This window comes from Dasypus novemcinctus, chromosome 23, assembly GCF_030445035.2.
Source record: "Dasypus novemcinctus isolate mDasNov1 chromosome 23, mDasNov1.1.hap2, whole genome shotgun sequence".
NCBI classification, from domain to species: Eukaryota; Metazoa; Chordata; class Mammalia; order Cingulata; family Dasypodidae; genus Dasypus; species Dasypus novemcinctus.
Genome location: NC_080695.1, coordinates 54,141,187 through 54,153,309, shown reverse-complemented (window position 1 = coordinate 54,153,309; position 12,123 = coordinate 54,141,187). Strand labels below are relative to the sequence as shown.

The following is a 12,123-nucleotide window of genomic DNA, read 5'->3' as shown; positions in this document are numbered from 1 at the left end:
TCCAACCTTCTGGAAGGAACAATAATAACTAGTCTTTACTGAGCTTAGATTATATGCCATGATTGTGCTTAGCCCTCAGCATGCTTTTCTCCTGTGACCCTCACAATTGCTTTATCACAGGGTCCTTCCTATGTAATATCCCCATTCAGCAAATGTGGAAACAAAAGTTTAGAGAAGGTATGAACTTTGCCCCAAATCCAGCTAAGGTCTGAACTACGAAGGCAAAGACCTTATCATGTCTTAGTTACTTTTGCACCCCTGGCTATTGACATGGGGCCCTGGCACATAGTAGGTGCTCAATGAACATTTGTCGAATGAACACATGGAAATGCTGGCTTTAGGTTAATATTCCTGTACCCCTGTTTCAGCAGCTTGTTGGGTAACTTCTCAGAGCCTTGGTTTCCAATGGGGAAGAATGAGTAACTAAAATAATACCAACTTCACTAACTAGCTGGGGCAAATTAAAGTTACATGATTAAAATCCAAAATCCAACTCCTGACCCTGGCCAACCAGAGACTCAAAAACCAGTTGCTGCTGGCCTGACCTCATCCCATCTCCTCCTCCCCAAAGCTCCAGACTGAGGCCTCCTCGAGGACAACCTTGCAGAAGGTGGGTGGTCCAAGAGCCAAACAATGCTGCTTTAAAAATAACCACATTGTGCTCTGTCGTGGTCCCTAGGGGAGCAGCGACAGTCTCCCAGGTACAGTGGTGGGGACCGGGAGGGAGTGAGGGTTCAACAGTGAGCCCCTGATACTAATGACTATGCTTGTGAGCTGATAAACCCAAAATAATAACAAGGCCTAGAGCAACTTTGTGCCTGGGAATTTCCTTCTGTCAGCCTTCATGTTACTCAAATGTGGCCAGTCTCGAAGCCAAACTCAGCATGTAAATGCAATGCCTTCCCCCCAGCGTGGGACATGACACCCGGGGATGAGCCTCCCTGGCAACGAGGGACCACTATCAACTACCAACTGATGATGCAACTGGAAAATGACCTTATACGGAAGGTTCAATGCGGATCAGCAGAATATCCATGTCTACATAAAATACCATGACTTTAAAATGCTGTTTGACCTAAAGTAAGGGGGAAATGGAAAGGAGAAATGAGTTTATATGGCTACGAGTTTCTAAAAAAGAGTCTGGAGGCTGGCAGAAGGTTTGCCCTCATGCACAACTGAGCAGAGTCAGAGAGACAGATAAAGCAGATACAACCCCCAGATATTGGTTCCTTTGAGGGCTAAAGAGACCCATGGGAGTTATGGTCATGGCCGATGGGGTTAACTACCAGGGCAGATGGCCCCTCTTTGGAAATGGTGTTTATGTGTGATGAATCTGGACTCAGATGGGATCTCCCTTCATAAGACTTTCATGCTAATGTGCTGGAGGTGCAGTTAATGTTGGGGTTTAAGATATATTTAGGGGATTTGAATCTCTGGACTGACAATGTGATAGCCAGATCCTGAGCCTCAACAGACTCCAGCACCTACAATCTGATTTATTGGACTTACCACACTCAGCTAAGATGGAGGTGAAGGACAACCACCACACCATGGAGCCTAGAGTGATTACAACTGAAAATGGGAGGATTGCATCCAGCATCCAGGTGGAATCTGAGCCTCCTCTTGACATAAAGGTGCAATGGACACAACCAATCCAGTGTCCACATAGAAGAGGTGGCATTGGATTGGGAAAAGTGGACATAATGGACAAAGGGTATGGGGAAAGGCAGGAAGAGATGAGAGGTGGAGGCGTCTTCGGGACATGGAGCTGCCCTGGATGGTGCTTCAGAGGTAATCACCGGACATTGTAAATCCTCACAGGGCCTACATGATGGAATAGAGGAGAGTATGGGCCATGATGTGAACCAATGTATATGAGGTGCAGAGGTGCCCAAAGATATACTTACCAAATCCAATGGATGTGTCATGATGATGGGAACGAGTGTTGTTGGGGGGGGGGGGGAGAGGGGGGGGTGGGGGGGTGGGGTTGAATGGGACCTCACATATATATTTTTAATGTAATATTATTACAAAGTCAATAAAAAATAAAAAAATTAAAAAAAATAAAAATAAAAAATAAAAAAAATAAAAATAACCACATTGCAACACTGACAAGTCATTTCCCCCTTTTATCCCTCAAAATTCTTCACTTCCTGAATAATAAAAAAAGTCACCAGAGGACTTTTGGACCTCATCTGGGCCTGAGTGGCTGGGCAGAGCTCAGCCTCTTCCAGACAAGGGGAAAGCAACTTAAGCCAGATGGGAGGGTCATCAGAGAACTGGCGAGCCTGGAAGTGGTGAGCTCACCTCCAGCTGTGTCCAGGCTTGTCCCTGGTCAGGATGAATGGGCTTAGCAGATAAGGGGCAAAGAAAGAAACACTGCGGGCCGAATGGTTAATATAGTCCACTGGACCGAAACGGGCCCAAAGAACATTGAACTATATAAATATCTAATGGCATAGCTCCAGAAAATAGAGGCACACAGCATGCACAGTCATCAAACCTGACATTGGGGCTCGAGGAGGAGGCCCAAATAATATTCCCAACAGCTACCATTTGAGTTTTCAGTACCTACAGGAATGGTGCTAAGTCCTTCACATGCTTATCTCATTAAATCCTTTCAGCCACCCAGACTTGGGTATGATTATTATTCCCATTTCACAGATGAGGAGACCGAGGCTCAGAGAGGTTAAGGGACTTGCACAAGATCACACAGCTGATAACTGGCCAAGGTAGGATTTGTAACCAGGCCAGGCAGGCTCCATAAAAGTCAATACCACAATACCAGAGGGACTAGTGGTCCCTTAAAAATGTATGTTTAACTCCAAATCCCTGGGATTTATTGGGAAAATGGGCCTTTGCAATTAAGGCTCTTAAAGATGTGATCTTCCCGGGTTTAGGGTGGGCCCTAAATCCAGAGACAGATGTCCTTCTAAGAAGAGGAGGGTCACAGAGAGACAGAAGAGGCCACATGAGATAGAGGTAGAGACAGGAGGCTGCACCTCCGAGCTGAGGAAGGCCAGGCTGGCAGCCGCCAGGGCTGGGGGAGAGGCTCCCGCGGAGCTTCCAGGAGGCCGGCCCAGCTGACACTTCAGGACGTCAGGACTCCCGCAGGAGAATATATTTCTGTTGTTTTTAAGCCACCAAGTTTGCAGTCATTTGTTCTAGGAGCCCTAGAAGACACAACTTCTCCCCCAGGAGGGGCTAGAGGGGCTGTTTAGTCCTTCTGTTTGCTTTTCATTCGCTCACAAGTCTGTGGGTCAGCAGTCGGGGCTGGGTTCAACCGGGGGCTCATGTGCCGTCATCTGAAGGGTCACCTGGGCCGGGCTGGCCTGAGTCAGCCTCACTCACGTGTCTGGCAGTCGGCGCTGGCCATCGCCTAGGCCACATGTCCACAGCAGGCTGGGCTGCATCTTGGCCGTGATCCCAGAGGGCAAGTCCCAAAGCACAAGTACTTCTCAAACCCCTGCTTGTACCATATTTGCTGATGTCCCTTTGGCCAAAGCAAGTCACTGTGTCCATTTAGCCAAGTCCAGAGTCCCCGTGGGAGGGGACCACACCAGAGTGTGGCTATAGGGGGGTGGATTCAGTGGGGACTGCTACTGTGATTCTCCACCACAAAAATATAGGAGGACGTCTTGAAATCAGAGGTAAACAGGACACAGGGCATAAGCCATAAAGGAAAAGAGTGCAAAGTATGACTCTATCAAAATAAAAACCTTTGTCTGATTAAAGCACCATGCAAAGTGAAAAGACAAGTCACGGATTGGGAAAAGATAATAAAGACACAAAATATTAATATCCAGAACATACAAAGAACTCCCTCGCATCAACAAGAAAAAAGACAACCAACATGATTTAAAATGGACAAGAGATTAAAAACAGGCCAGTCATAGAAGAAAGAACCCCAAAGACCAATTAATACAAGAAAAGACACTCAACCTCACTTAAAATCAGGGAAATACCCTTCAAAACGACAACGCACTATTTTGCATCGATCATATTGGCAAAGAATAAAAACACCAAGTGCTGGGGGAATGTGGGGAAAAAGGAACCCCAGCGCACAGGTACTGGGGGTGTGTATTTATGCACCCCTTTGGAGGACAACCTAGCAATACCAGCAAGGGACAATGGGCCTAGGCTTGGACCGGCGACCCCACTTAGTTACATGCCCAATGGAGTGGTTCTCCATCACCTGGAAGAACTTTCTTCAGAAACACTGATGCCCAGAGCCCATCGCAGACCAATTAAACCAGAACCTTTTGCAGTGTGTACCAGGTATTCAGAGAAATCTCTAATATGTCACCAAGGTTGAGAAGCCCAGTCCTGAAGATAACTTTTGCACATATGCCCAACATACCCAAGGATGTCCATCACGACATCACTGCAGGGAAATTAGAGCATGCACGTGTCCATCAGCAGGGATGAGATAAATTATGATTAATTCTTACCACCACCTATTAGTTACCTCATTTAAAGTAAATGAACTAGGACTACTTTATCAACAGCAATCGCAAAAACATAATATTCATTGAGAAAAGCAAGTTAAAAAAAGGAAAGTATAGGAAAAAAGAGAAACAGAAAATTAAAAAATTTTTAAAAAAGGAAAGTATAAATCTATGTAATTTAAAAATACAGAAAACCATGGATACATTACCAAATGCCTGCAGTACTTCTCTCTGAATATAGAGACCTTGCAAAGTTTTTTCCCTTACCTTTTATTTTGAAATAATTTCAAACTTACCCAAATCCACCAGTTTTAACATTTTGCCACATCTGCAGTGTTATTCTATCTATCCATTTATTGATCTACTTTTTAAACATGAGTTGTATACATTATGTTCCTTGAACACTTAAAATTGCCATGAAATTACATTTCCTAAGAACAAGGATATGCACTTACACAACCACTGTTAGTACAGTTACCAAGTTCAAGAACTTCAACATAAGACAGGAAGGTTTCAGTTATATTCCATTTTTTAAATACACCCCAATAAGGTCCTTTTGGGCCTTTCTCCTCCATTATTAAATCCAGTCCGGGATTACGTATTGCATTTTATTGTGGTCTCTTTAGTAGTTTTTTTTTGTAATTGCTTTCCCACATCCGCTCCTCCCAGGACCCATCCCGTTTCCCCGCTGCGCTACCCTTGGGCTGTTCAGCTTTGTCCCTCCACCATTCCAGGCGTGCCCAGCCCTGGAGACCAGAGGCAGCCCATCTTCCCAACCACCCCGGTTGACGTTGGCATTTTACAAGGGCAGATGGGGCCAATCTGAATGCGGTGACATCAGCGCCGTCCAGGTCCCCTGCTGAGGGCAGCTCCCCATAAGGGGAGAACAGAGCCCAGTGAGTTCACCGCCATCACAAAGACTCCCCGTGGCGATCTTGATGGGGTCTCCTCTGGGGGGTTAAGGGTCACTGGTGCATGCTGGCTGATGCCACGCCTGGTCCAAGGTTCTTAGGAGATGGGGTATCGCTTTCCGCAAAGGGGAAGGCCAGGAGGAGCCATTTCATTCGTTCAGTTCAGGGCACCTGCCAGGTACCCCGGGGCAAGGGGCCAGGAAGCCCCAGGGACAGAGCGTCTCTCCAGTGCTTGACACGGGGCAGGGTCCTGACCCGAGAAAGGGCCACCGGAGCTGAGGCCTGAGGGAAAAGAGTGGGGAGTGGAGGGGAAGAGCAGGCCAGAAAGGGAGGGCAGATGCCAAGGCTGGGGAGGGGAACCTGGAGCTGGCCAGGGGGGCCGTGGGGGAGCCGTGGGGAAGAAGCAGAATGGAGGCTGGGGAGGGAGGTAGCGGCTGGCTCCGAGGAGCAATCCTCTGTGGTGGCCCCTTGGACAGGATGGTTCTCCGGCTTCTACTCTTAATCTCCACTTTATAGATGGGTAAACTGAGGCTCAGAATTGGAAGTAATTGCTCAAAGCTGTACTGCTTTTTAAGAGGCTAAGTCAGGGTCTGGGCCTGGGTCTGTTCAATTCTAAAATCACCGCTCTTAAAAACATAACTACCAAGATGCCCTTCAATAGTGGAATGGAGAAACCAACCAGGTACATCCAGTATTATGCGGCCACAAAAAGCAATGAGCTATCAAGCTACAGAAAGACATGGAGGCGGGGAGCAGATGTGGCTCAAGCGATTGGGCACCCGCCTCCCACATGGGTGGTCCCAGGTTCGGTTCCTGGTGCCTCCTGAGGAAGACAAGCAAACAATGAGCAGACAGAGGAGCCATCTTGGGGTGGGGGAATTAAAAAAAAAAAAAAAAAAAAAGACCTGGGGGGGCTTCTGGGAAGATCGTGGATTAGAAAAACCCGGGACTCCCTCCTCTTCCAGAAAAATAGTTAGAGGACAGGCAGAAACAGCCTGGAAAAAAATTCTAGGGTTTGGGACACCAGGGGAAGGCGGGATACTGCCCAGAAGAGAGAGGGACAGAGGAAAAGAATCTCAACAGAAACACTATGAGTGGAAGTGGTGCCCCTCCCCTACCCAATGAGCAGGCAATTTTGAATTCCCCAGTATCAGGCTCCGGGCTACAAAGGGGGCCCCAGGGAGCCACCACCCCAGGAAAAGGGAGACAGAGGGGCATAGCCTAAGACTGCTGTGTCTGATGAACCCTTCCAGGCCAGGTGGGGCTGTGCTATTGTTTGCCCTGGAAGCCCTTAGGGGATTAAAGAGATCCCACCCACTCAATCACCCTCCCTACTGATGGGGACCGGTTGTCGAGGATGCAGAGGGAAGTGGAATTATTTCCTACCAGGGAAAAGGGAGGGGGCTGCCAGCAAAGGATGGAGAACAGCCTCTGAGGAAGTGAATTGTGAGGCTCTTAGCCTCCAAACAGGAACCTCTGTAACATTGATCCTGTTTGTGTTGCAGTGAACACACTCAGACTAGGCATTGAACTGAGAGGGCTTCCAAAAAGCACTATCTGCTGGCTGATCAAGGAAGTGCATGTAAGAAAATTAAACGTGAATAAGAGAGGCTCTTCTCCGGCTTTTACATCCTCCCTCCTCAAGGCCCTTAGAAGCGGGTCTGCACCCATTACTGGGTCCAGGGCCTAGATTTGAGCAACTAACAGGGACAGTCCTAATGACCTAGAAAGGTTGAACAAAGAACCAAAGAATGGAAATTACAGCCTCCCACCACTAAAGCACTACAGAAGAGAGAGAAATTGAGCATCAGAGTAAATTCACCATCCTAATCAGATGCCTAGACATCAGCAAAAAAATCACAAGCCATACTAAGAGAAAGGAAGAAATGGCCCAAGCAAACGAATATATCAAAGCCCCAGATGAGACATAGGATTTGAGACAACTAATCAATGAGATTCATACAAAAAGATATGGAGGAGCCTTTAATGCCTCTTACTAAGTGAAAGAAGTTGTGCTGCTAAGACTACATACTGTATGTCCTCCCATGGCCCACTGGGTGGACTGTGGGAGAGTGTGGGCTATGATGTGGACCATTGACCATGAGGTGCAGCAGTGCTCCGAGATGTAGTCACCAAATGCAATGGATGTCTCATGATGATGGAGGAGATTGTTGTTATGGGGAGAGGATTGGGGTGAGGGGGATGGGGACCTCATATTTTTTTAATGTAACATTATAAAAAAACAAAACAAAAAAAAGACTACATACAGACCGTATGACATTCTGGAAAAGACAACTAGAGACAGTATAAAGATCAGTGGTTGCCAGGGATTCCCGGAGGAAGGGAAGGGGAGGGGTGAACAGGTAGAGCAGAGAGGATTTTTAGGGCAGGGAAACTATTCTGGATGATTCTGTAATGGTAGATACATAATGTGCATTTGTCAAAACCCCTAGGACCATACAACACAAAGAGGGAACCCTCATGTAAACTATAGACTTCAGTTACTAATAATGTATCAAAATCGGTTCATCACTTGAAACAAATGTATTCCACTAATGAAAATGTAACACATACGGAAAACTACTGAAGGAAGAGAGAGGGTACATGGGAACTCTCTGTACTTTCTGGGCAATTTTTATGTAAACCTAAAACTTTTAAAAATAGTCTATTAAAGAAAAAAGATGTAAGTCAAGAGAAGCAAGAATATAGTTCGATCAACATTTGACAAGGAGAGGGAAGGGGGCTGTGTGGGCCTGAAGAAGGGACACAGAGTCCAGCCTGGGGTGGGGAGGTAATTAGGGAAGGCTTCCAGGAGGAAGTGGCACCAACTTGAAAGAAGAGAGCAGGGGCATGCCATACAAGGAAGTAAGGTAATAGCTCTTGTGGTAGAAGGGTCAGGAAGCTATATGGACCACAGAGGGTGGGTGTGGGGGGAAATTGGTAGCCAAGGCAGAAACCAAATCATGAAAGACATCAACTCAATATTAATTGAAGGCCTACTGTCCACCAAGCGCTGTGCAAGCATGGGGATGTCGTGGTGAGCCAAACAGCCAGGCCCTGCCCTCCTGGGTGTTGTCATCTAGTAGGAGAGGTACTGACATTAGTAACAGTCAACTCATATGATAACTGTACTGTGCTGGCCCATCTCCAAAATGGCCCCAGATATCCTCCGGTATCCTTATGAAGGTCCCTTCCATATTAAATAAGGCTGATTAATAACATGTTGCAAAATAAGTGAGGGTGACTTCCAAGGCTAGATCACCAAAGACATCCCCACTTCCGCCCTGTTCTCTCTTGGGTCGTCTGCTCTGCAGGAAGCGAGCCACCGTGTCCTTAGGACACTAGCAGCCTTACGGGAGGTCTGCGTCGAGAGGAACTGAAGCGTCCCTCTAACAGCAGGCATCAAGTCACCACACACGTGAGGGCCACTTTGGAAGGGCTCCTCCTGCCCTAGTCAAGGCTTCAGATGCGTGCAGCCCTGGCTGCTACCTTAACTGCAACCTCCGAAGAGACCCTGAGTGTCAGAACCACCCAGAGAAGTCCCTCCCAAGTTCCTGACCCACAGAGACTGTGAGATAATAAACAGTGATTGTAGTTCTGGGGTAATTTGTTACACTGCATAGCTAACTAACAAAAGCACTTACTAAGTTCTTTATAGCAGTTAACGCTCTTAATTCTTATAATAACCCCGCAAAGTAGGTACTATCATTATCTACATTTAACACATGAGGAAACTGAGACATCAAATACTTAAGTGCCTTGCCAAAAAGACAAAAACAGTAAGTGGGGAAATGAGGATTTGGATGTGGGACTCTGGAGTTTAGACTCACAACTGCTATACTACGGTTTGCCAGTGCAGCTACAGATACACTTCATTTGCTCACTCAACAAGGAGTTAGCGTATACCATGTGCCAGACACCATCCCAGCTTCTGGGAGAACAAGACAAAGCCCCCACTTTTCATGGTGCCCACATGCTAGAAGAGACTGCCAATAAACAAGGAAGCAATCAAACCAGATGACTTCAGACGGTGTAAGTGTCTAGCAGGAATAAGCAAGGTAACTGGGCAGTGTAAGCGACAGGGACACTCCTTCAGACTGGATGGCCCCTGTGGCTCGCTCTGAGGCTACATTTGAGCAGAGACAGGAGGAAGGGGAGGAAGATGCTGCCATAGGAAGGTCAATGAGGAATGTATTCCAGGCCACGAAAACAGCAAATGCAAAGGCCCTGGGGCAGGAATGGCCTCGGTCAGAGGACTAGGAAAATGACCGGTGTTGTGTGGAGTTGGCCAATGCGCAGTGCTGATGCACGCAAGGAGTGCCGTGCCACGCAGGGGTGTCCCCCGTGTAGGGGAGCCCCATGCACAAGGAGTGCGCCCCGTAAGGAGAGCCGCCCAGCGCTAAAGAAAGTTCAGCCTGCCCAGGAATGGAGCCACACACACGGAGAGCTGACACAACAAGATGACGCAGCAAAAAGAAACAGATTCCTGTGCCACTGACAACAACAGAAGCGGGCAAAGAAGACGCAGCAAATAGGCACAGAGAACAGACAACTGGGGTGTTGGGGGGAGGGGGCAATAAATAAATAAATAAATCTTAAAAAAATAAAAAAGACCCGTGTGACTGCTATAGGATGGGTTAAAGGGAGGTTGGGAGCTGCTGAGGGTCCAGAGAGGTTGACTGGGGTTGTTGACGTCGTGAGAGAACCTGGAGTTTCTTCCCAGAGCAGTGGGAGGCCCCTGGTAAATTTTTATTAAGCACAAACTGCTTTATTATTTGGGTAGATGCACATTTCCATTCTGTGAACCAGCACCCTTCTCCTACCCCACCCCTTTGTCCTCACAAGATGTTCATACAACAGGTCACTGTTCATAAACTGCAACAAAGTTACCAGCTTGGTCCCTTCTGAGCCATGCCTGTGGGTACAAGGTCACAAAACATCTATCCAAGGCGGCAGGGAGACCTTCCAGAGGGCCAATTATAATGCACATAAAAAGCTGGTTAGAGAGTCCCTTAAACACCCAGCAAAAATCCAAGAAAGCTGGATCTCACACCCTCTGCAAGGGAAACTGGAGTTGGCATCTTAAATGTAATGGATTGTGCTAAAATAAGATGATAATAGAAACCATCTAGAAAAATAGTTGAATGGCTGTGACTGAAAGGCGGACACTGAGCTGAAGCCATGGGCAATAACGATGAGCTAGAAAGTAACTTGCATGGAATCTGGTCTGATCTCTGTTTTCTGCTTCCTGAGCACCTGCCCAGGGCTTGGATCTCTGCTCAGTGTTAAGAACAATCCAGTTGGAAAGGCCCAGTGCCCAAGTCCACACTCACGTTCTACTGCAAGTTCTTGGAACCAAACCTCTGTTCTCTAATTGGAATAGAGACAACGTTGCAGATGAAACTCAAAGCAGGGTCTTGTGCTTTGTGAAGGAAAAATATAAGATAAAAATGCTACAGGGAAGTCTGCCCGGGTGGTGGCAACTTTTAGATTTTGGCTGGGTGGCAGGTACATATATTTATGTAAAAAATCCCGGAGCTGTACACTTAAAAGAAGTGGTACTTTACTGTGTGTAAGTTTTACCCAAGAAGAGAGATGACGATGCTTGGCTGGGCACCAGTAATTGTGCCTTTCTATGTACCAGGACCTGGTCCATGCTGCACCCGTTTTCTCAATGAAGCCCGGGCACCTTCCCAGAAAGCAGGACAAGCCACTTACCACAGGTAACAGCCCAGACAGAATTCAGTTCCAAGACCGCCTAACTGTAAAGCCCGAAATGTTTGGGAGGCACACACCTCATACCAGACTTATCTTTTCATTTAACAGAGAAGGTTATTTTGAGCCTGGCCCGGGATCGCCCCTCGCCAGCAATTTGGGTTAGGACGCGGGCAATCCCACGGCGATCCGGACTCCCATTCTAGTGCTCCTTTGGGTAGATCAAGCTCCCTTGGCGTTCGGGGAGGAGGGGACGGAGGAAGAAAAGGGGGGATAAGAAAGATCCGCGTCCCCACTCCCTTTCTTTCATAGCTCGGAGGACCGCGCGCGGGGAGAAGAGGCGCCCAGCTCCCCGCGCGCCCAGCTCCCCGCGCGCCCAGCTCCCCGCGCGCCCAGCTCCCCGCGCGCCCAGCTCCCCGCGCGCCCAGCTCCCCGCGCGCCCGCGCCCCCGCGCCCCGCGCGCCCGCCCTCCCCGGCTCCCCCCCTACCTTGGTGGAGGAAGGGCTGCCGGCCGCGCCTGCCGGCCGCGAGCGCTTTGACGCTCGCCTCGCTCATGGCTGCGCCCCCGTCCCCGACAGGCCGCGGGACACCCGCTGCCGCCCGCCTCGCCTCCCGCAGCCCGGGTGCCAGGTTGCGGCGCCGACGTCACAGAGGCGGCCCTTCCCACGCCCGCCCGCCGGCACCCCGAGGCGGGGGCGCGTCCCCAGGGCCCGGGATGGGCGCGAGCCCAGCGGTGGCCGGGAGCGGGGAGGGGAGCGCAGGGCCTGGGCGGGCCGAGAGGGCCGGGAGGGCGCCACCCAGCGGTGATGGCGAGCGGCCGCCGCGGAGACGTCTGTTAAAGCACCAAGCGAAAACACCCAAGACGCCCAGCAGGTGCCTGTGTAAACTACCATGTGGGCACGGGAAAACATGTATTTTTCACATGTTTGCACATACACAAGATATCTCTCGAGGGGGACGAGAAGCTATCTGTGGTTGCCTCGGGTAGGGAGCTAGGAGGCTAGGTGAGAAGGAAAGCGTGACTAGGAAGAATTTTCTCTATATACTTT

The 12,123-nt window shown here is 48.9% G+C and overlaps 1 protein-coding gene across 2 annotated transcripts in view; it reads right to left on the bottom strand.

Annotated features, from left to right (window-relative positions):
• The window catches only part of TMC7 (transmembrane channel like 7), a 71,603-nt gene extending 59,800 nt beyond the window's left edge, over window positions 1-11,803 (bottom strand). Inside the window, exon 1 of one of the 2 annotated variants that reach the window (XM_004450415.4) lies at window positions 11,563-11,803. In XM_004450415.4, coding sequence (XP_004450472.2) covers window positions 11,563-11,629 — 67 coding nt within the window. In that variant the 5' untranslated portion in view covers window positions 11,630-11,803. The remainder of the gene's footprint in view (window positions 1-11,562) is intronic. The other variant, XM_004450417.5, reaches the window with a different exon arrangement.
• Between the last annotated feature and the right edge of the window lie 320 nt (window positions 11,804-12,123).